Below are 24824 nucleotides of genomic sequence, written 5' to 3'. Positions count from 1 at the left end.
TACCGAAAGGCCCTGCAGTTTCAAAAAATACCACATTGTCGATCTCAAACAAAAATCCAGTATATACCGTGTATGCATACCGTTATCATATTTGAATTCATAAGCTTTGGTCAAACGTTTTTGTTTCAACTATTTTATTTTTACTATTAATTACTTGTAGAAAGATAAATAAGATAGATAAGATAAAAAAGATAAGATACCGATCTTGTTGCTTATGAAACACATTTTAATAATTTTGCAAATATTTACGTGGAAGAATTCTTCAAAGATTTTATTAATTTTTTTTTAATGTTTTGTTTTCTATTAAGCCATAATGGTTTCGGTAACCTTTAAAATATCTCTTTAATTCTGCAACTGATAAATCATATAAAAACATCGTTTTAATCCTAAATGTAAATGATAATTTAATAAAAAAAATTTTATTTTTATTATTTTAGCCCTTACCTTGCTGACAAATTTATTGTTCGCTTAGAAACATATTACAATCAAAAGATGTATTTCTTTCAAATTAACAAAAAATATAATATGTGCCGCCAGAAAGTATGCTATCCACTATTCGAATTGATTGTATGACAGACTCCAACTATGATAGTTAAATCAGCGTTTTATTTACAATATGGGGAACAACAGAAACAAATTAACGAATAAAAATTGAGTTAAGCTTGTATCAGAAACTTGTGAGCATCATGGATATCATTGGCATAGGGTTCCAACTCGGGCTTCTTCTTGGGAAAATAAGGATTGTGCTCGGGATCGGCATTTAAGCTGGGAAAAGTAAAACCTGGGTTAATACAAAATTTAGAGAAGAGTAGAGCCCAAAACCTACTGGTAGAAATTGGTGGCCTCCTCGCACTTGACATTGTACCACCAATCGCAGGCGAATTCCTTCTGATTGAAGATGGTGCCATTGGTGCACAGGAACTTGGCGCCCTGTTCGCCCTCGCGTCCATCGTGGCACACGTGATAGGCCTGGCAGCCCGTCTCCACATTGGCGTACATGCCCGGAGTGGCCGGAACATTGCGGCAACTGAAGTGGGTGTGCGGCACCTCATGGTAAACCGGATAGTCGACGCCCGGAACTCCGGGTATCTTGTTTAGATCTTGCTTCTCCTCATGATGATGCGAATGTTCCGCTTGTGGCGGATTGAATAGATATCCGAATTTCTGTAAACATATCAAATATCAAGTGTGGCCATTGCATAAGACAACGAGAGCTCGTGCCCCAATCCGGTTTGGTTTTGGTACCAGTACCCCCAATTCCCCACTGCCTTATTATAACCACTCGTATGGTACATATGTACATAGATTGCATGTTACAATTTTTGGGTCAAAAGTGAACGTGGCCAAGACAACCAGAGCTTTGTCAATTGGGGGTGGTACACGCTCCTCTTAATTGATTCCTCAATTTCTCAGCATAATTATACACTCAATCCTCAATCCTCACCTGAACTTCAATGGCCACGGCGGCTCCGATCACGAGCATAAGCCAAAAAGAGAAACATCCCAGCTTGGGCATCATTATGTATGGTTATACTTTTCCGCCTACGTTGGAGTTGGAAGTTGAAGTTGGAGCGACGACCGTCCGAGTTGGGTTTGAAAAACACACTGAGCTGCAGTTTTCCAGCGGCAACCACTTGAGCATGGAGCTTTCAAGGGTACCGATCCGATTTATTTGTTGTATGACGGCTCTAACAGTTTCGATTTTTGCGCTATGCTGGAAGCAGTTGGCCCAAGCTTTTCCAGTCCAAATTGGCAAATTACTTAGCTCTGCATCAATTATTGCCAAAGTAAACGAACCGCTCGAAGCCTATGGCTCCCTCTTCCCCACATAATTATGATACACGACTGATGTGGGAAAGTACAATGCAGCTCTCGGGCTGGGTTTATTTTGCAAGATACAAATTGTTTACGCTTAACTAGCTAAAAACGATGAATTCACATTTCGCTTGGCCCGGCTTAGACGCCATAACATGTGGATGGGTTGGCAAGCGATGAGTGGATGTGGATGTGGATGTGGATGCAACTGGCTACACAGAACCAAATTTATATAGCTTTTAATAACATTCAAGTTTAAAACTCTTTCAAAGTGTTGCGTTTAAATAAAATAGATACATTTTAAATAGGGTCAGTATTTTCGTTATTTAATTTTATTACATTTTCAAGAACAAGTTTAAGTTTTGGGGGTAACAACTTTTAAAGGTATAAATCCTTTTGGATCTCTTTATTGCCGATGTGTACATATAATAACAACGGAATTTTTAAACGGCTTGTAAGTTCTATGAATCTTAAGCCCAACAATAATTTTAAAAACAATTTATAACGTTTTCAAATACCAAATAGGAAGGAAATTCAAAAAATTCCTCAATTCATAACTCAATGCAATTTATTTCATTGATATAATATGTCAACTGATATTTGTGAATGCATATTTTTCGTACAAAATTAAACAATTTAACAATGAAATGTTGATCTGGGAAGAGAGGTTTTAAATTAATATTTTTTTCCGTGTTTGGGCTGGGCATGTATTGTTTGCAAACATGGGAATGGGAATGGGAATGCACTAATCGGTGAGCGGGCGTATGGCAAAAGTTTGGAAATGATATGCACATGGTGAGATAATGGTTACCAACCACTTGTAAACTTAACTCTTGGCTAGAGATGATCATAATTGCCATATATCCATATAAATTCTACTAAAGATGGGCATAAACAGCTCTAAAACTAATAGCTCTTGCGGGTCGTTTGCTGCAATTCCAGTTTGTTCAGCAGATCGTCAAATTCACTGAAGAGCTAAATTAAACATATGGGTATTACAATTTCAGCAGGCACAGTGACTATATTCCCCTACTCACATGGGTTGTGCCATAGCTGTCCACATAGGTCTTGCTGCCCCTGGAGGTTTTCTTGAATGCCGGCAGCACCGGACTGTGACCATGCAGGAGATTCACATTCTGATAAGACTGCGCCTTGGCCGATCCGGCCAATGGATTTGAATGGCTCTTGCCGACGGTGGGCGCCAGTTCCAGAAAATTGGGCACTAAAAAAGGGCGGACGCATTTGAGCATTGGGTGCCCCAATCTTGCCCCATCTCCTCCAACCGCTACTCACTTTTCTTGGGCTGCAACTTGACCTGGTTGAGGAGTGGATTGTGCAACTGGAGCTGTCGGTAGACGGGCAGGGCGTGCTTCGGCGGCACCAGCACGTGCTGGCGACCCACCGCCTGCGGATACAGGTAGGTCGTCTCCACCGTGGGCACTTGGCGGTAGTGGTATCGCCCCTCCCTCGGCGTATACCTCCCATCCGAACTCAGGGCGATGTGGAAGACGGTGCGCATGGGCTTGTTGTAGTACTGATACACCTAATAGAAAAACAACGAGTTTATTGTCCAATTTATAGCTAGTATATTTTAATTATACCAAATATCGCGAAATAAAGCACTAAAAATCTATTTTTTTTTAATATTTAAAAATGTATAAGAATTGTAAAACATTTTAACTGCTTTTCCAGTATTGTTCATGTTTAAACCATTAGAAAACATTTATGGCAACTATAAAATATTGGCTTTTTCAATTATTCAACATGTTTTTTTCCTTTAATTGTTATTGCATTCAAACTGTGAGTAATACCATCTAAGGTAAATATTTGTTGAACTGCCATAAAATAATGGGTATTTCATTCCTCAACAAGTTGTTTTTTTGCTATCGTTTTATTCAATTTAAGCTGTGGATAATAAATCAATCAACAGCTTGCAGAGCTATTAATTTTTATTTATGTGCTAAGTTTTGATTTTTTTGTACGTCGGAACTTAAAAAATTATCGCACAAAACGGGTAAAAATCTTTACTTTGATATGTCCTTAATTGGCGTTCATTTTTTTTAGCATCATATTAGAACCAAACACAATACAATATATAAAAGACAGCCTATTTACGTAAACATATTATTGTGCGAATAATACTATAATCATTTAAATGTAAACGCAAATGTATTGTACAACAGTTTGTTTGTATATATTGGTTTCTGATCTTTAAAACATTATGATCGGTAGAATTTTGTTATAGCTTAAGCAATTAAAAAAAAATATTGCTCTAATGTTTATTTAAATTTGAACAAAAAAAATCATTGCTTTAATGTATACTTAATGTTGAACCCCCAAGTTTTTTAAATATAAATATAAACGTTTATACAAACTGATAAGAACTTAAAAAGGTGCCAAGGTGAAAGGTTCAAAAATTTAAAGAAATCACATCAGTGATAACGTAATGCATATATGTATTCATTTTTGGAACTCAACGGCAATTTTTTATTCATAGTTGTTTGTTCAGTTCGTTTTGAAAGTTCTTTTTGAATGGTTGGAGCTATTTAAAATGCTAAAGTTGCCAATAAATTGTATCTGTTTCCTAATTTTGCTGAATGTTCAAGGACGATTGGCTGATATCCAGGACAACTGCACATCCTTGTGCGTCCTGAAAGATGCCCCAGTGCAGTGCGGTGCGTTTTGTTTAAGCGCTCTGCATCCAGTTTTTAATAGCTACAAGGAAACCCAGGATAAGTTGTCAAGAATTGAAGATGATCAGCAGACTTTGAACACAAAAATTCTCGAGTTTCTGCAGTCACAAGCAGAAATGAGGAGCCAGTTTCTGGAGGCACAAGCAGAAATGAGGAACCAATTTCTAGCGGTGCAGCCCAGTTTAAGCGCTTTGCGTCCAGTTTTTGATAGCTACGAGAAAACCCAGGACAAGTTGTCAAGAATTGAAGGTGATCAGCAGACTTTGCACACAAAAATTCTGCAGACACAAGCAGAAATGAAGAGCCAGTTTCTGGCGGTGCAGACCAGTCTGCAAGCGCTACTGACTAAAATAGAAGACAATCAGAAACCCCACCCCAAAAACAATCCGGAAAGTGTTTTGCCTCAAAAAACAATAACTTATATAGTACAAACCATACGAAAAAATTGGTATGATGCTGCATCCACCTGTCGTGACGTGGGAGGACATCTAGCGGCCATTAAAAACAAAGCTCAGCTTAATGCCCTTTCAGCGCATCTCAGTTCTCATAACAAACATTGCAATTTTTTCGTTTTCATTAAAGCGGCAGAAGTGTTTAGATACTTAAATATACAATGTGTATTTGTTTAACAGTAGTACACGAAAAAAATGGACATAGAAACTAAATTATGGTTAAATGAATTTTAAACTACTGAGTATGACAAATTTCTCAATAAGATGAGTATCAAATTTATACCACGTAGGAATCAAGTAGTTATAGAAATAAAACGAACAAGTATAATAGGTTTATTATTTAGGATAGAATTAATACTTGTACTTTAATAGTGTCTGTAGTTTGTTTTCAAGGTACACTTATTAAAAATAAACTTTCAGTTTTTTTTTGGGTGTTGTGTAAAATATTAACTATATTTGGATGTTGTGATTTATTTAATATACAATTAATTGAACATTACAATTAAGAAAATATTGTGTTTAATGAAGTTATTTTGAAAATGGTGTAACATAATCCAAATACCCACTTAACTTTTCATTAATATGTGCAATATATTTTTGTTCCTTTAAAATTATTCCCTAGCAGAGGGTAATATAGTTTCAGTCAAATGTTTGTTCCTTAGCTATTTTTGGATCACGAGTCCTTGCCGAAAAGGATCTAGCCAAGGATGTATGTATCTTAGTTTCACGATGCTCAGTTTTGTTTATCATTGCCTCAGCATTTCCGAAAATGGTTACAATGGAAAATGGATGACTCCTGCTGATATTTACCTGCGGGTTCCGCTGCTCGGGCACTATGCCATCTGGCACTGCGATGCCCTCCTTTTGCAGACGATTCAGAAACAAGCGATCCGTCTCGAAGGCGGTGTCTGGGATCTTACCACCCGCATGTGGCAATACTTGTTCCCGATAGATTTGGCGTTTCTTGAAATTGGTTTGGTTGACAGAATTATTTATGGTATGATGTTGTGTTTGACAGCTGAGAAGGTTTTTGGGCGTACACACCTTGTGGTTGCGTTCCGCTAACTCAAAGTCTTGGGCAATTATAGCCGGACTAAGGCAAAGATATAGTTGTGTGATCAGCAAGATCACATGCAGGGAAGGCATTTTTATGCAGAAATTTTAGCAATTTCCTGATCTGAGTGCTGAAAGGTCAAGTTGATCGACAGGCACTCGCGGCTCTGTAGAGTTCGATTTCGAGTTCGACTTCGACTTCTGCAGACAAACGTTAAGAGCTCGGTACACAAATCCAGATGCGAGACATATTCTTCTTCGACATTCGACAGGCAATTGCACAAGACGAGACGACAGATGAATGACGAGCAGAACGAACGATCGCGACACGATCACGTGACGACGGTTGCCAAAGCTACCTGGTAAGTGGTTATGTCGCCTATATACTCCACGATCTACGGTTCCGATCTCCGATCTTAAAGTTACGTTGTGGACGCGTCGACGGTGCCAAACATAATGAATGCAAATGCATAAAACCGATCTCCACTAGCGGGTGCCCTCTGCCGACGTTTTCTGCCGACGCGCTCATCATCATCATTATTATCATCGTGAAAAGCAAAGCAAAGCCAGCAGCAGTTTTATTTTTAGGCTCCGAACCCTGAATGATTTCCCGTTGCTTTTACTTGATTTTCAAATACGAACGGCACTTAATATAACCAACTTCTCGCTGTAGTTAGTTTTATTTGCGGTTTTTAACTGGAAGTGGCGGCAAAATCATTTTCGCCGAATTGCCTCAATAAATCTCTATGGCTCCCCCTCCAAATCCAAATCCATAGTGGGACGATGGGTCGGCTACTTGACTTGAACGTCTGCAGAGCTTAGAGATCCCTTGGTGCCTGTTCGAACATCTTTGTTATACATAATTACACTGGTTTCTTGGACATGGCAATTTTGTATGCTTCCACAACAACCTTTTTCTTGTCTCGAAAGTGAATGGCTGAATTGGATTGCTTTGGATTGTTCGAACCTTTTGTTTTTGCCCATTTTCAGTTGTTGTTGATTGCGCCCTCAAGTCAACACTTTTCATAAACGTTTCATATTTATTGATTGTTTTTGTTATTATTTTAAATATTTGTGTAATTTTTTTCTTCTTGCCTTCGCTTTTTGCCAGCCACTTGCTGTTGAATTGCTTATTTGTCTCAAGAGGTCTTTGATGTTTTCTTTTCATGTCAGAAAAGTTGGTTTTTGTAAATAATGCGAATTATTGGCGTTAGGGCCTTGAAGGTATTGTGAAAGTGGATTGGCACTAGGTGAATGCTTGAAAGGTCTTTCTTCGAGGATTATTATTATTATTATTAAAAATTTATATTTCTTTGTAAATAATCATGATTGAAAGTTAACATATAATATAACCCATTAACGATTAAACATTAAAATAGCTTTATTATGATGAATTTAACTAAAAGTAGTCTTCAACTCATCAAATTAAATAAGCAACATTTATCATACAATTTTCGATATTCATCAATTAACTTTTCAACATAAAAACTTTACACAAGGTAAATTTGGCTATATAATAAACATGTTGCTAGAGGTAGGCTTGATGATTAGTTTTATATTTATCATTTTCAGGTAGTAAACATTAACTTGAACAAGGTGAATATTTTTAATCATAAATGCCTCAAATGACCTAATATTCCCACGCTTCCGTTTTCAAATAATTAAATATTCCAAAGGCATATATGCCATAGAAATGTGACTATACAAGCGTGTAAAAAGTAGACCCAACATAAATGTATAATGCAAAACTTGGAGAAAGTAAGGCCAAGATAGCGGATGGCGATAAGAACGCCTACGAATAGATCAATTGAAATGCCGAACACAAAAAAAGGCAGTTGTATTTGTAATTGCGATTGCACAATCGCCACCGAAAAAGGTTTAACATTACAAATTACAATAGACAGAGCAGCGAAAACCACACAAAAAGCGAGTCAGCTTCTGCAGTTTAGTAGATTGTAAGATTCAGACCTTGGCTCAATCAAGATGCAACAACATCGCCCCGTAGTAACATCCAGCCATTGAGGTGACCCGGCCAGAGATTAATTATTTTAAATCATCGCCAGCCTTGGACCTCGGGCATGTTCAAAACTTTTGCGGCTGCTTTTCAATTGTTGGCCCAAACCGAATTGTTGCGGTCGCTAATTGGCCAAGATTTGAGCTTCCTGAAGGGGCTCGCTCATCGAACCCATCACAAATGGTCCAAACTCGATGTCAAGGATAAGTTGGCTCTTCTGCCAAGCGAGTCAGTCATTCCCAGGCCTTTCCAATTTGCATCTTGTCACAAAAGATGACAGGCCAATACCACGAACACGATCTGACATCGAATCGATCTCCGTGGTCGTCTGTGGTCCACATCTTTGCCTTGGAGGTTACCTAATTGGCCAAAAGACGAGTTCAATTGCCCGTAATATTTGAACTTGCCCCTTGCCCACGAGCAATTGGTTTGGTTTTTTTTGTGTGGGATCTCAAACAAGCAACATGGTGAAAATAACATCAGCGAAACGAATTCGCTTCGCCCCTGTCCATTGTCCACTTGTTACCAATTAACAAATGACTACTCAGTCATTGGTAATTGAAGTGGTTCGAGCAGGTTTTTCAGCCATTGAGCGAATGTATATTCCGAAACGATCATAGCAAGTGCCACGCGTTTTGAACCCGCAGGGCAAAATGGCAAGAAAAGTTCAGGGTCGCCTAAAAAACAAATTACAATTAGTTGAAGTGGTTTTCAAAAGGATAGTAAGCAAGTACAAAAACTTTCTTTCGGTTGACATTCTCATTTTTTATTTTTCGTGTATATTTATATCTTTGTTTTGTTTACAATTTAAACATTTTTCAAAAAAGTAAACATTTCATATCAATCTTTGTTTATCTGAATATGTATTATGGACAACTCTAAATACTTTTCTGGGCAGATATACTTAGAACTCGTTGCGTTCATATCAATATACATATGTACAGCTGACAGATAAGTCGGCGGTTAACCTTTTCTTCATTTTACAAATAAATCTGCTTCGTTGTCTGCACAGAATTTTAAATGCAAAATAAAATGTTACATCTTGTGTTTCTTCTTTTATTTTTTACTTTATAGTTTTGCTAAGTATTTCTTTTTAATAGCTATAATTAAAATACAAAAATATATGTATGCAACAAAAAACATGTTTACATATGTATAATGAATATCGGGGCAATTCAATGTAACTTATTACTCGGCTAGATTTCGTATAAAAATTGTATTCTTTGAGTAATTTTAGCTCATCATATTTGGAACTGATTCGATTGCAAAATCTTCTTTACAATCCATCTTACGCTTACGAACTAAACATGCTAAAAAGTTAAATAGTTGTGGGCAAATCATTTGCTACGGAACAAAATAAAAGTGGGGGGAAAAAGGCATGAAAAGATGACTTCAGTTTTGGTTATTTGCTTTTAGTAATACTCTTTTAGAACAGAGAGAAAGGGGGGGTGGGACGAGGTGGTGAGTGCAGCTAGTTTTTTCTGGGTGCTACATAAGTCTTTTATAGCTCTGTACTAAGTCGTACAAAAATCAATAGGAAACGAATGAAGTGCACTTAGTACAGTTCCAGTTTGAATGCAGCCTGAATCATTTAGGTCTGTTCTAAAAGTGTTCTAAACGGCCATCAACTAGCTTTCTCTCTACTCGATATAATTGCAAGTGTACTAAAACGTGCTAAAACGGCATAGTGGTGCTCAAGAGTGTGCTAAATATAGTGGTAGGCACTCGCTTAGTAAATCCCTTTTCGGTTCTCAAACAGGCACACTAAGCAACAGACAAAATGTACAAGATGTGGGCGCAGTTTTACATCTAACAATAGTTAGATGATTTCTCAGCTGTGGGTTCCTATATCTATAACGTAGATGTAGGCATCCTCTCTAATTTTTCAGGGTTATCGATGTTTCTGGTGGACTGTAGGTGGCCAGAATATCCTTAATGGCTGCCAGGGAGCCGAATATCAAGGCTCCAATGCCGCACAAGATGATAACGATGTTCTTCCACAGGATCCAGTTGTATTTACCGAAACCAGTCTCCCAATGGACAATTAGCTCAATGACCACCTGAAAATCAAAACGATATTCGATAAGATTATGGAAAACTTGAACTACTACTGGATGACCGGGACTACTTACCGGGAAGATCAATCCCAGGATGGAGAAGCAGAAGGCACCGATGAGGCCCATGAATGGGCCAATTGTGGGAACAGCCACGGCCAAGACAACGGCGGCAGTCACCATCACCGTGCGCAGCACATAGTTGACCACAAGCGGACGCTTTGTGCACTTCTCCTTGATGCCGTCCCAGACGATCTCCAGGCACACAAAGAACTGCAGTCCGAAGGTGCAGTAGACGGCCAGGGAGATGAGCACCTTCACCGCCTGGGCGGGCCACTGCTCGATGGGCAGATTCAGGGTGATGCTCTGCTCGGTGGCATTGCCGTAGTGCAGATAGCCGAGGAATCCCAGCAGCATGTAGATGAGGGTCACGCCGGACATGCCCTGGCTGAGCACACCGCAGATACCGAGGAAGCTCTGCGGCGTCTTCATGTTGTTCTCCAGCGGCATGACCACACCAATGGCCTCCATTGCGAAAATGGTGATCGAGAAGAACTGCGGCAGTGTGCTCCAAGACACGAACTCGCGCGTTTCCACCGATGGCAAGTCCTGCACCAGGTACCAGAACGTAATGCCCAGTCCCAGGCCCATGAAAATATTGGCCACCATTGAGACGGGTGCCAGGTACTTGAGATTCGGCACCCAGGCGATCAGGATCAGGGGCACCAGCAGTGCGCAAATGAGCAGACGCAGACTAATCACCGTTCCCGTCCAGTAATTGATCAACTGCTCAAAGTTCGAGGCCACGATCACCGTGTATACCGAGCAAGTACCAAAGTAGGTGAGGAACAGTCCAAACAGGATCGAGAACTTGGCCACCGGGGCGAATCCACGGCACCATTTGGGTCCCTTTTGGAAGGCAGACTCGGCGATCTCGGCAAAGGTCATCTTGGTGCGACGTGTCCTGTAGTACAACTTGTGACCGCATTTAACCTGTCCAGAATAAGATAAAAAACTTATTAGATTAGTAGATGGTAAATTGAAATTAGAACTGGAGTGGATTCACTTCTCAGCATAATTTTAAAGTTTAACAAACTAAATATATAACATTTTTAAAATTCTTTGCTTTTTACAAATAAATCGACGAAAAATATTTAAAGTCTATTACTCATTAGTCAATTTCCCATCTGACGAGTCGTAAGAATACTAAAATTAAATCCCATTAAATAAGCCAAAGGTTTTAGTCTCTAGTTATCAAATTTCAATATATCCAGTGAATGGTATCCGCACAAAAAATGAGTATGTGTAATTGCTCGTTTGAAAATGCTATAGTAATATACATATATAATTTTGAAGCCATATTTTAGTTGGAATTTGCATCTTCTTGCTACCACTTACCAGAATGTAACTGCAGTGCGTGCAAATGAAGGCGGTGAAGATGGTGGCGAAAATTCCCATGACGATACCGGAGTACATGAAAGCGACCGGCATTCCCAGGATGCCAGTGCCCAAAGAGGCCTTAAGCAAATGCGTGAGAGTCTCACCATCACTATAGGGGAAAACAAATTTGTTATAATTTGTAATTCAAAAAAGTAAAAAAGTATAAAACTTACGTTGTGGGATGCTCATTGTCTCGCAGGGCAAACGGATCGAAGTCATTTCCAGCCAAGGCCTGCTCGGTATCCGACTTGCGGGGTTGGATTTTGTACCTGTAAGATCAACACATCAACACAAAAAGAAAGCATTAGTAAGTGAATTTATATGAGAGAAAGACCCAATTTAGTTGGCCACCTCAACTCCACATTGGTGGGTTCTGAGTCGCCCATTGTCATGCTGTTCGGTCCGATCGTCTGTGCAAAACTGAAACTCGCCACGGAAATGCAGCGGTTTCTTATATGCTGACAGTGAAATTCCCTTGCCACGGAATTGCTGCGTCTGCAATTACACTTGTCGGCCGTCGGCTCATAATACCACACTTGTAACTTAATGTCCATCGAGAGAAAAAACAAAAAGAAAAAACTGCTGCTGCAGTCGGAGGCATTTTGCCGGCCGAATTTGGTCAGGCCGTTTCTGATTGGCCTGGTCTGGCCAATTGGTGGAATCTATGGATTCCGATCCATTCCAGACTGCCTGACTCGATTTGCCGACTTCAGTTGCATCAGCCATAAAAGCAATCTGCAAACCTCAGCCTGCCTTTATACTGCGAAAATTTCGCAAGCCCAGTTTTTAGAAGCTCCCCATGGTATGCTATATATTCCAAAGAACCTGAGGTTATCGTAAAAATATACACCAAAGCTACATTTTTTATTGAACATTAATATTATGCCACATAATGGACTAAAGTACATAGTTAAGAATCTTTTACAATTTTTTTGAAAAAATGCTCAAATATGCTACGACTTGACATACAAAAAATAAATCTTCTAGTTTCTGGCTTATCTAAAATGATATTTTAACAACATTTAAGATTGACTACTTATAGTGACTAATTGGCTTTTTAATTTATTTCTGATTATCTTAACTTACTTTCACTAGAATTTTACATGACACTTTTATTTGGAAACACGAGTTCCCAAATACATATATTTAAAAATGTTTAAAAATAATGAAATATAAATCAGCGTTGATAGCTGAAGCTGTAGTTGAAATCTTAAATAATACCCGGATGTAAGCTATGTAAATGACAGCGCATTTTTAGAACACGTATACTTAACTATACGTCTACTGATAATTGCTGATATTCAAAACCCATTTCCCTTTACTATCAGTTCAAGAACAAAACTGGGACTATCAGCTAAGTTCATTGAATCAATCTATAAGTATTTGCAGCGTCATCAAAATAATATTTTGAATGACAGGAGCTAGGCAAACACATGTTAATATTCTATACTTATTCTCTATTTGTAATAGCTCCTACAAGTATAGTTTGAAAGTCATCATCTGAAAAAGAGGAAAGGTCTACACGTGTGCCTGATAATATTGTCATAACATTTGCTAATTTATTTCACGCCTTCCCCATTTGTTTGAACTGTGTTCGCATTTTATTTTCTTGTTTATTTTCCAAACAATAATATTTACATCTGAAGGCAGATCATGAAAATCGATACTCGTCCCACGTCAGCAAATGGACGCATAAATAATTTGAAAATCTGTCATCGCCTTGAACTTGGCAGTTATCTCACTAAATTGATTAACAAAAGCTCTTAAATGTACGTAAGTGATTTTGTTTTTGATTTATTTCTATTGCGCTCTACAGTAGGAATTTATATTAGGTAGTGCACCTCGGCTCGACACAAGCTTACGTGATATCTGCTTATTAGAAGGCAAGAGACTGTTTGATTATAGAATTAAACATCTAGGAAATCTAAGCTAGTTATTAAGTGTGCCCTCGAATCTTATAATAACTCTTTACAGATCCGCTACTCAGACTAATAGATAATTGAAATCAATCTCAGCTACTCGAGTCAGAGTGCCTGACTTTAAAGTCTTGAAAGAATTTCTAGTCTCAATTTCCGGCGCCACATCAAAGGCCAATTAGCGAGACATAGAGACACTTATCTACTCGTAAACTTAATTGGCAAACATGCCACACCAGCAATTTAGGCGCCATATTTTTAGCCCAATGACCAAAAGATACTCACATGACTTTTCCTTCGCCGGGCAGGAATTGCTCCATTTCCTGGGGCGCATGCTTGGAGCCGCTGTCCTATAAAGTCCAAAAGAATTCAAACAATTAATAAAGGTAATTGCTCAATTGAGGTTCTAAGAAATGCTCACCACAATATTAACCATTTTGAAAGCCGCTGTTTCTTTTCCTTAGTTTAAAAACTGAAAAGGAAAAAGAGAAAAAATTAGAAATTCATGGAAAACAATATATACTTTATTTTTTCAGAAATTCTGTATTTCCGAAACCAACTTAATTGGGTATCATTTATAACCAGTAAAACATCAAAAGATCAACTTTTTAAAAGTGAATTAAAGCCAATTGATATCCATTTAAGATCATATTTTTTCCGTGTAGAACAAGCTTTCCTTTATTGATTTAATAATGAATTTTAATTGAGATTGTGGCGCCCAGACACTTTTAAATTCAAACTGGCTATTTCCAGATCCAAACTAATAGAATCCCCTTTATTGAGTAAACGAACGGACAGCATCTTTTGATTTGATTTAATTGTCTGCGATTTGTGGCTGAAATATTCGAATATGCAAAAGTTCAATTGCCCCTTAATTGTTTTGTGCGACTCACTTTCAATTTAAGGCGTTTGTCTTTAATTTATGAAAATAAATTTGTATAAAAATGTGAAAGCATTTTCGGCAATTTGTATGCAAATTTATCAGGGAAGCAATTGAACATAATTTTGTTCATTTAAACCTGCTCTAATGAGTTTTATTTTTAGTCCCTTGGCTGTCGCATGTATTGTGTTCTCGATGACATATTTCGTTTAATTGGTTTTTCCTTTTGCGTTGCGGCTTTTGTGTCCCCGTTCTATTATTAATCCGTTAAATCGCAGTCACATGTGCCATATTTCACACACATAGTAAATATGTCAAGTATGTGCTGAGTGGGAGGGTTTTGGATCTTTGCACTGGCCCCCAAATGAGTTTTACTAGTACTGATTTTCTAGGGTGTTGGGCATTTTTAAGAACTTGAATCGAGGTCCGGCTTGGGGGCTATATTGCGTCTTAAGCTGGTTCTGTTTCGCGCAAAATGACATACAATATATATATATATATATATATATATATATATATATATATATTTGCATACATTCGTTTTCTCTGTTTACCATTTTTGCATATAAATTTCGAGCTTTCAGACGCTGGCGTAGACAGTTTCGGATGTCTTTAGCTTTAGGTCGTTTGTTTTGGCCATGTTTCGCAACTAGGTTGAACGACCTCCCACTTGACTTGGCCTGACCTCTCCTCAAGGGTCCGCGGAGTGCGAGGTAAGCCCTCTCAAGAGTGCCCATCCATCTTTCAAACGAAGCTGTTTTGTCTGTTACATCCATTTACAGCCATTGAAAGGTACTTTCGTGTTCGGTTCATATATTTTTTAGTTATGTTACCAAAGCGTCACAGCTCGAAATCACACACATAGCACTCAATACCCCGATAAGATATAGAAGCACAACATCGGCCAGCACTATCGCTCAATGAATGAATCAAATATTTAGAGAACGCCATATCTGCGGCACACACAATATTTTGGCAGCACAAAAGAATAAAAAACCTTCACCCAGTGAAGTCCCAAAAAAAAAAAGTTGGTTGGCACACATTTGGTAGTATGTTGTTTTAGTTTTTTTTTTTTACTGCTCCTATATTTTTAGTTGGCGTTTGTCATGCCAAATGTTTGCTCTTATCGCATAGTTTTCACTACTTTTCCCCCAAAACCAGTGCGAACTAGTTTGGCCGATGTATCGAAAGATATATGTACATGTGCTCGTCTCGACATTATCATTTATTTCGGTTGCGTGAGCAAAAAGCATGACACAGCTAAAATCGAACCTAAACATATACAAACCGAACCGACATTGGGAACAATTACAGGGCATCGGGAACTGCCGAAAAATATAAAACTCGATTGCATCATTTCAATTGAAATTGCTTGGATGAGGTCGTGCGTTTACCTTTTCTTTCACTTTTACAAAATCGATAGTTTGTTGACCCGTCTATTTGCTCTAACATTTGCCCTTCAAAAGTGATAATTTATCATAAAATAATAACACATTTGTTATCACATGATATACCAAATTAATAATATTTCAATGTGTTATTGATTTGTGGTTCACATTATCAGGTCTAATTAAGGCACTAATTAGTTTTACAAGTGATACAATGTATCTACATTGAAAAACACCCATTCTCACTTTGTTAAGATGCAAGTCTTTAAGAAATCATTTTGTTTTTGAATACTTTTCTATATATAATCTTTGGCAATTATCATCTGCCTGCCAAACGTGACAGATCACTAAAAACAAAATTAAAACCTTGAATATCAAAATTTATGCAATGCGAAATATTTAAGGAAAGTAATGCCGCATTATTTGTAAGTCATGCTAAATGAAAACAAAGAATCTTGTTAATGGCATGCGAGCGTGAGAATTGCTATAAAAATACTATGCAACCACAACTGGCAAATAAATTCAAACTCTTTGAAATTTGAAATTTCGGTCTGCTTTTCTCTTAGACTCGGCGGTTTTTTATTCAGCAGCATCCCCATATGCCGAGAGCGATTATATAGCCAAAACCCACCCGGTCGAGCCCCTCAGCCTTAAACGAAACCACGTGTTTTGACTTTGTTGCTGTGGATTTATTTTTAGATCTACCCCTAGCAGACATAATGCCATTTCAAACGAACCTTCAAAAATAGTTTAGACTTTTTGACAAATTCATATGTTTATCGCCCTCATTAGCCAGATATCGTCGTCAGGCGTGACTCATAATAATAGGAAAGCAGCAAAACGTTTAGGATGTGGGTAATCGTACCGATAATGCCGTCACTTCCACCACGACATCCGTGTGCGTTCTGCGTAAGACTAATACGATACTCTCATTCTTGGGAACATCTGTTTATATTTAGCCTCAAGTTCATCACAGCGTCGAGTGCTGCAAAGCTTTTCTAACATTTCATCAGCCAAAACATTAGGGGGTTTTTTTTTTGTACTCGTGGAATGCATTTGCCGCATGAGTTTTATGGAACGGGAAAGTTGACTCTCCTTATCTAGTGGTCAACAAAAAAAGTATCTGATTTCTCCCCCCTTTGAGTGTTACGTATGCATGTTTATTTTGGGGAGTCATGTTTAAATGAAATGCGAGTTCAGAAATTGCCATACATTTAGTTTTGTGGTTGGGTTTTTGAGGAATGTTAGTGACGGTAGAACATGATTCTTGGAAGCAAGCAAGGTTATGATTATCAACATGTCTGCGGAAAAGACTGATAAAAATACAAGAAACATAATTGAAGAGGAGTGGTGTATTACACATATTTTTTCTCTAGGTCAGACGTTCTTAAATGATTTTTAAGTATCTGGGTTTGTTTTATTTAAAAAAAAAAAGTTTCCTAGGTCATTTTGTAAATCCCCTTTGTAGATCTTTAAATCTTAAAATATATTTAGGCAGCTGTTTTCTGTCGTTTGTTTTAATGAGCTCAAAGATCACTATCTGTCTGACATGTACGTCAATAGAAAGGTGTTCCAACCGCCATATGCATATGAATGAGAAACTCAATGAGAAACTGCTGCTCAAATAGAGCCCCCAATGAGTTCCCTCAATGTCTTCTTATCAACGCAGAGACACGAGTCAAAAAAAAAACCTGCAGTATCCGTCTGCCGTAACCTCCGGTTCGTCCGCTTCGTGTTATCTACAGAAGCTTTGGGAAGCAAATGCAATTCCCAGTGCTTTTTAAGGTTTTTAAAATAATTAACAGCAATTGGAGAGTTTGCATGTGGTCGTTGCATAATACCAATTCTGATAACAGCACACGCAAGCCGCCACAAAGGTCACATTATCGTTTTAGATAATGTGTTGTGTGAATTTGTGAATTTTTTTTTTTTGGTAATTGTTTTCTGCACATAGTGCGGCACTTTTTATTGGAAAGTTGTTTATCGAACAACCGTTTGTGACTGCCGTTCAATGGTCCAATCGATTTGGGGGCAAAATGGCAACCTGATAAAAAAACGACCTTCTCAGGTGTTACGGAAATTAGTTGCGTCTAAATATAAATCAATTCCTGTCCGGTCAGTTGAGACGGGCAAGGCGGTCAAGTCTTATGTCTGGTGGCAAATTGCGCAAATGGGTAATGTGGACAAACGAGCGGAGGCAAATAATGGACAGCAAGAATAACAGTTAACAACATTGTAGGATTATAATGGGGCAAAGACAAAGATCTCAATACCCTTGCATAATCAAATAGTGATTAGAAATCAAAACTATAAATAATTTTCGATACACTAAACAACAAAAAAACACCTTTTATTAGTCAAAATAACATACATATGTACATACACTTAGACCATGAGCCCCATAAATTTTATGAAAAGTTACCTAAAATACTTTTAGGTTCAACTTTAAAATCTTTTGTTTCAACCTAAAGCTTGAGTTTAAATTCCAATACCCAAAAAGGCACATTAAATAGATTTATTCTTGGAAAACGTCAAATGTCTCTAAGGCCGCCCACGCAATCAACAGTTGCACCCACACTCTCTCCCTCCCTATCTATTTTTACCTCTCCCTTTCTTTTGTTGTTTTTCACCCAATGCTTTTAGTTGGACTCCAGTCTCTGACGTCACAGTTTTACTGCGTCTTTGACTTTTGCTTGTAAATTTCTGTTATGTTAATTTACCGACAACAACAATAGCACCAAAATCAATAACACAACTTGCGCGGAAAATGGTTATATCGCAAAGATATGGCTAGGAACACACCTCTCATGAAAAAATTGTTTAACACACAAAAAAAAAATTTGAATTTAAAGAACTGGAAAATATTGGCACGAAAAATATTAATGCTATTAATTAAGGCATAAAAACTAGAAAAAATTGGTTATTCTTATTATAATAAAAATAAAGCCTGTATTATAGATATCTGATAAATAGAATTTAATAATAATTTATGACTTGATTTAATTATTTGTGGTTATATGAATCGTTAAATAAACAAAAACTTTAAATAAAATAAGACAGAACTTAAAAAATGTTAATTATGAGTAATAAAGAAAATCTTTGTCGTTCCTATAATATCACATATGTTTATACTTTTTCTGTGCACCCATCCCATTTTGGCCTGAATTCCTTTTGGCCATGTCCTTGATGAGTCAGTTCGGTTTGGTCTAAAAGTGGGTGAGTGCACTAGACAGTGTGGGTGAGGTAATTGCATTGACGTGTGCACATACATAGGTCTAATAGTAATACCTTATTTTTGTGCCTGTCTACCAGTTTTTGGTCCGCTGGCATTGAGGGGAACTTTCCCTTGGCTAAGTGCTCAATTAAAGGTAAATTACGTATTGCAGTTTAGCAGAAAACGTGGAATATCAGCAAGTCAAATGGGGAAACCTATACGCAGCCATTGAATTATCGCATATACAAACAACTAAAACCGCAGTGGAAAGCGCGGGCACTTAAGAAAATGCAAATTTTCCATTCATAGCTTAGAATTAAATAAGTTCTTCAAAAAGGAAAATTTAATTGGTGTGCAACGTGGGCATGTTGACGTAGACGTCTCATTGCACGCGTGTCCAACCAACAAAAAATATAAGAACGTTTCTTTTTGACTCTCGAAACTGTTGGGTTTTGTAAAAAGGTTTCCGCATTAATTGTGGTTATAATTGGCACTGTAGCTATTTTTTGAAGCCGCTTTTTTCTCACCTCATCTACACTACACTTTTTGACAATGTCAATTAATTATATATATTTTTTTCGTGGCTTCTATTTGCATTTTTGTTTCGAATACATAACACATGTGTGTGACGGTTGCACTCTGCCTCTGCTATTTTCAGACAAACCCAATTTTTTCTGTTTCTGCCATGTGCTTCACGTCGCCCTCTTTCCGTTTCGTTTCCCTTCTCGCCGACTGTACAATTTCGAATTGCTGGTTTTCGTACACGCGTTCTATAGCTTACTTTTATTCTTCCTTTTCTAGAGTGCTGACGGTACACGAATTGCCGCGTAAATCAAACACTTCTCCCGATCGGTCGCCTTGAATAGGTTTTTTTGGCCGAAAAATCGTTTCAATAATGCCAACACTTCAACCGTAGCGCTGCTGGCTACCAAAAATCGGAGGTACCTCCCACGAAAACCGGGTGGATTGCGCGAAGACCAAAGAGCAACTGTGAAAAGCGTTTGCCAGTCGGCTGTTTAAATACTCGGCGAGCGCCTCGTTGCGAGAGCGCGCCAAAAACGCAGCCGGCTCTGAATAGCTGTGCCAATATAGCTATTGTACTGATATGTGTTTGGAATATAATTTTTGAAATATTTTAATAAAGTTTAAATTTAATTTTTATATTTGCATGTTTTGTAAATTGCTCTTCGATTTTTGTCGCGTCTGAAATTCAATTCATAGTTACTTATTTATTTACTTATTTGTTTATCCGTTGCTTTCTTTATCAACCTCGTAATGTTGCATACTTTTTGGGGACCTGCCCTGGCAGGTTTAAATTTAAAAAAAAAACAACATGTTTTTTAGCTAGACTGTTTTGTATTCATGTTTGTTGGATATTAAGAAACTAATTTGAATGAAATTGTAATGGCGTGAACAAAACTTCAAACAAACTAAAGTTACAAAAAAATGCGTAAGAAACCTATTAATAAAGCTCAGCTAATTATACTTAAATGTATTTATGATTATAACTAATAGTTTTTAGCAAGCGGTTTTAGTTTAATTTTAGTTTTTAGAATATTTCCCGCTAAAAAAGCACTACTGTGTTAAGGGAGAGAAAGAGAGTGTCAGCCCGTAAAGCCGGCAATAGTTGAAATTAAAATACAGTTAAAGAGTAAAAAGAGAGGAAGAGCAAAAAAAAAACGAATGTGTCGAAGGACAGCGGCAAGGATGCGCTGAATACAAGGAGAGCAAGCGAGAGATGAATAAGACATTGAGAACGGGAGAGAGTAACTCCTAAAGGGCAAGGGCCTTTATCCATCATTTTGGATGATGAAATCTATGTCGAGATTTTCATAAGCGTGGCCAATTCTATAGTTTCAGCTTCGCCGGAAACACGAAACTTTAAAATTGGAGTGCGGGGCAGAACGGCGACGTCCTTTCGCAAAGAAATAGATAAGCAGCATTGCATCAGAAATTAGGGTGCACTTTCTGTTCTGGAAACCTAACGCATGAACATAAATATTTACCCACGTTTTTGCTTACTCACGATGTTTAATAGTAATTGCCTCCCGCTCATGAGTACGTCATCGTTCTACAACATTCTATTGATGAAATTCACTTTGGCACAAAACCGGCTGTTTTTCGCAAGGCATTTATCCATTATTTGCGATATGAGAACATAACGATTAGCGAGAGATACTAAATAACATGGAACACCATTCTAATGTTAAAAATTCACAAGGATATCGTTTATACATATATTGTTTAATTTTTGTTTCAAAGTGAGGATTTTGTACACCTCAAAATTACTTAATTGCGAGATATTATCAAAAGCGGTATCTTAAACTTACATATCATTTTTTAAAATCGTGGCTGAAACTTGCAATAGGAGCTAAGATTTCTTCGTTTTGTTGACAAGAGTGACGAGAGTTTTAAAGAATTTAGCTCGGATTCCCCCAGTATTTAGTCAAACAATGGTTTTGAAATAGTAGCGTTTAAGCTTATCAATTTTTGTAAAGGTGAAGAAAAGGTGGGAAAGCTTCTCGTTTATTTTGTACAATAATCAGAAAAAATGTACATTTTAATAAAAATAAATTGCGGAGCGTTTAATATTCATTTTTAATAACAAAAAATGGAGATAAAGACACTCGCCCAATGGGTGCAATAAATACTAGATAACAACCTGACCAAATCGGTAGATAAGCATAAATTTGAAATAATCTAAATTGAAATTAGGTTTATTAACGATTTCCTGGGAAGTAAAACTTATTCAAATGGTTTGATTTGGGGCAATAATTCTTGACGCTTAGCATTTATTTTAAAAATAAAACCATTGATAAGAAAATATTTGTTCTTCGACGAAGTATAAGAAAAAAATCAAGAGGCATTTGTTAAAATGTAAAATTTTATTTCAAATATCTTGCAAATTCTTTGTTACAATAGAATTACTTTGATTTTGCATAAATCATATGAAACCGCTTTTATTTCGTTTTGATTTCGTGCAAAATCCAACCAAAAATGGTAAACATTTCCGTTGCGTTTACTATAAAACCTATGAGATTTGAAATCTACAAATGTAAAATGGTCGGGCCAATATGAATACAATTTGAGCTTGAACTTTAAATTATATGGGAATTGCACAGGAAACTCTTACTATAGATTTATATATATTATTTGTGTGATGCTGATTCGATCCGATCTGGCAGATGTGGACATTACGAGGGTGTCTGGTCTGACTGTGTCTGTAGTTTCTATGCGTTGGCCAGTTTGGAACCGCCATTCAGTTACTATTGAGTTGAGCTTGAGCTATGGTTAGGTTAGCTGTAGATTCATCTGAGTTCAATTGAGTTGAGTGATTGAGTGTAGTTTGGTGTCTTTTATGTGGCCTCTTCAGTTGCGGAGTGCGTGTGCTTTTCCTGTTAAAATCTTCTGTCAATGGACGTAGTGACTTAGTGTCTATCAAAATAAATGGCAGTAAATTACAGATAATGGTATATCAAAGTAGCAGTCGTATAACTCGTTCAGGTGGTCTACACGTATCCCAATTTAATATTTGCCTCCACACACGCGCTGTGCATCCGAATTTTTTTTAAGTGATTCCCTCTATTTGAAGCCCATCGCCCTAAGGCTTCAAATAAATGAACCGTCAGTGTTCCTCTGGCGGTGTTCGAAACTCCGAGATCCAGTCGGTGACACGCAGTCGGAAGATCTCCGTCTTGGTCAGGATCCAATCACGATACTGGTGGGGTATATACTCCACCAGCTTGTCTGCGATGTCCGGGTTCTTAAACATGATCATGTAAATGATCAAAACGTTGATGATGAAGAGGACGAGAAAGGTCATCAGTGAGGAAAGTGCAGCCCTTGAGAGTACGTTCAGCCAGGATCCGCCATTTGAGTTCTTTTTCTTCTGATTGTTCTTCTGATTTGACTTGGCACCCGATCCAGTACCAGTTTCTGATGATCCTCCTGCATTCACTGGTTTGATTGTCAGTTCATTGTCCCCCGCTCCGGCGAGTTTTTTGGCTTTCGCTTTCTTGTTGTTTGGTTTAGTGGACTTCTTTCCACCACCTGCTCCGCCATTTGTTTGGGTGGAATTGGCATTGGAATCCCCGCCTCCGGCCATTTTCTGGGTCTCCTGGGCAGCCAAACGTTCGCGTTCAATGAATTCCGGCTTGTAGTTGGCGCAGATGCTGACCTGGAAAATGGTGAAAACAGAAAAAGGTTAAATGGGAAAATGGGCGCATTCGAGGGCCATTCAAGTCGAGAGCCACTTACAGTATTCTTAGCCGCCTGCTGGCAGTCCCTTTGCGTGGAGCAGCAACCGACAATCTTTTCCCAGGCGGGCGTTAAAGGATTCCCCTTCAGATCCAAGTACCGCAAACGACGCAGCTGACCAAAGCTAATGGGCAAATGCTCCAAGCAGTTGTTGTACAGGTCCAAGTGGCGCAGCTGCTCCAGCTGGCCAAAGTCCTCGGGCAGAAAGGTTATTTGATTCTTGCTCAGATCCAGTCGCACCAAACGTGTGAGAATCGAAAAGTTTTTCTAACCGAAGAGTGACAGTAAGAAAGTGAGTTAAATGGGGTCTTTTGGACTTGGGCTACTTACTCCCAGATTTACTAGACGATTACTGGACAGATCCAAAACAGTGACGCGCTTGAACGAAGCCTGCAAAGCACAAAGGCAAACTGAGCTGAGAAGTTGTGGCAAAACATGACCGAAAAAAGAAACCCCCGAAAACTGTAACTACCATTAAATCCCTTTCATTATTTTTCACCGCTTACTGGTTAAGAATAAAGGTATATTGGAGTTCTGTGGTCATTTAATTGCATGTATGATCAAATTGGGAATCCAAAACTCATAAACATATTTTTATCTTTAATAGTTTAGGGCACAAATTGTTATATTAATATTAAATCAAATAAATATTGGCCCGATACAAATATAAGAACAAGCAGTAAGAATTATTGGAGATGTAGGAAAGTTAACGTTTCTATATTTATATAAACTATAGTTTTTTCGGCTATTTGTATTATAATTTTATGGATACATTACCATAACTATTTAGATTGGATGTCAAATAAATTATATTCTGTTTCACTCAAAATGAACTACTGGGTATCAAGTTGTCTAGACACTCGACCCTAGATTCTATACTTGTTTTTCTTTTTTGGCAACCTTTTGAGTTTTTGAGGGGTGGTAAAGACCAAAAATCAACCCCCTGGAGCAAACTCAACTGCAATTTTAACCACACAAGGGTTAAGGGGTGTGCGAAAGGGAGAGGGGAAGTCAACGTCAGCGTTAATTGCAAGCCAGCCGGCGGAACAACAACAACAACAACAACAAGAACATGAGGGAGAGAAGAAGTGAATATCTCATTCTCCAAAACCCACCCACCCCCTGCTATTTGCGCAAGCGAGATAGACAGTGACTAGACATTCGCCAGACAACAGACGTGGCCCCATGGGGGAGCGAGATGGGGTATAATGCATATATAGAGACACCAAGAATCGGTGCTAATTACCGCAGAACAGCAGTGTTTGTACTTACAATCTCCCGCACCGGTATTTCGCTCAGTTCAGAGAGGCTCAAATCGCAGGACTCGTCCACCACCCGCTCCTTCACGTTCACTTTCACCTTCGCCTTGTCACCGGCCTTCGGCATTTTCGCAATATTTATTAATCCACAATTTTTGATTTAGATCCAGCTGTTGTTTTTCTTGGGAGTTTGTGTTTACGCGAATCTCAAGTGATTTTCAAATGTCCGTTCTGTGAGAATGGCACTTTGGTGCGGAAGCGCGCTAAAGCTCGGGAAATAACGAGTGCCAAGCCGATAACAAAAGTATTTTGTTGGACAACAAATCCGGTCATACTGCTGACTTTCAAAAAACGGGTTGCTTTATTTTCAAAAAAAAAAAGGGTAACCT

At 38.1% G+C, this 24824-nt stretch overlaps 4 protein-coding genes across 5 annotated transcripts; all 4 read right to left on the bottom strand.

Moving 5' to 3' along the window:
• Positions 1-584: 584 nt before the first annotated feature.
• On the bottom strand, positions 585-1615 carry LOC128258882 (uncharacterized). Its single transcript, XM_052990853.1, has 3 exons — positions 1445-1615; positions 827-1164; positions 585-765 (listed from the first exon to the last, which is right to left on the bottom strand). Exons 1-3 carry the CDS (start codon positions 1517-1519, stop codon positions 657-659), a joined length of 522 nt encoding a protein of 173 aa, XP_052846813.1. The 5' UTR covers positions 1520-1615; the 3' UTR covers positions 585-656.
• A 236-nt stretch (positions 1616-1851) lies between these two features.
• Positions 1852-6487, bottom strand: LOC128258877 (uncharacterized). The gene is made up of 5 exons (XM_052990848.1): positions 6005-6487; positions 5771-5923; positions 3109-3358; positions 2853-3037; positions 1852-2790 (listed from the first exon to the last, which is right to left on the bottom strand). Exons 1-5 carry the CDS (start codon positions 6104-6106, stop codon positions 2722-2724), a joined length of 759 nt encoding a protein of 252 aa, XP_052846808.1. The 5' UTR covers positions 6107-6487; the 3' UTR covers positions 1852-2721.
• Positions 6488-8767: 2280 nt separating this feature from the next.
• On the bottom strand, positions 8768-19922 carry LOC128258864 (proton-coupled amino acid transporter-like protein pathetic). 2 transcript variants are annotated; one of them, XM_052990833.1, is made up of 7 exons: positions 19701-19922; positions 13859-13909; positions 13723-13787; positions 11695-11790; positions 11480-11630; positions 10160-11074; positions 8768-10087 (listed from the first exon to the last, which is right to left on the bottom strand). In XM_052990833.1, the coding sequence occupies exons 2-7, from the start codon at positions 13871-13873 to the stop codon at positions 9905-9907; spliced, it is 1425 nt and encodes a 474-aa protein (XP_052846793.1). In that variant the 5' UTR covers positions 13874-13909; positions 19701-19922; the 3' UTR covers positions 8768-9904. The 2 variants fall into 2 exon arrangements, with proteins under 2 accessions (XP_052846793.1, XP_052846792.1); XM_052990832.1 differs by lacking the exons at positions 13723-13787; positions 13859-13909; positions 19701-19922 and adding an exon at positions 11873-11963.
• Positions 19923-21785: 1863 nt separating this feature from the next.
• LOC128258871 (leucine-rich repeat-containing protein 59) lies at positions 21786-24743 on the bottom strand. Its single transcript, XM_052990842.1, has 4 exons — positions 24449-24743; positions 23507-23566; positions 23177-23443; positions 21786-23096 (listed from the first exon to the last, which is right to left on the bottom strand). Exons 1-4 carry the CDS (start codon positions 24560-24562, stop codon positions 22545-22547), a joined length of 993 nt encoding a protein of 330 aa, XP_052846802.1. The 5' UTR covers positions 24563-24743; the 3' UTR covers positions 21786-22544.
• Between the last annotated feature and the right edge of the window lie 81 nt (positions 24744-24824).

The sequence above is a fragment of the Drosophila gunungcola genome (assembly GCF_025200985.1).
Source record: "Drosophila gunungcola strain Sukarami chromosome 3L unlocalized genomic scaffold, Dgunungcola_SK_2 000003F, whole genome shotgun sequence".
Taxonomy (NCBI): Eukaryota; Metazoa; Arthropoda; class Insecta; order Diptera; family Drosophilidae; genus Drosophila; species Drosophila gunungcola.
The sequence above is the reverse complement of the archived record's forward strand: the minus strand, read 5'-3'. Positions and strand labels throughout refer to the sequence as shown.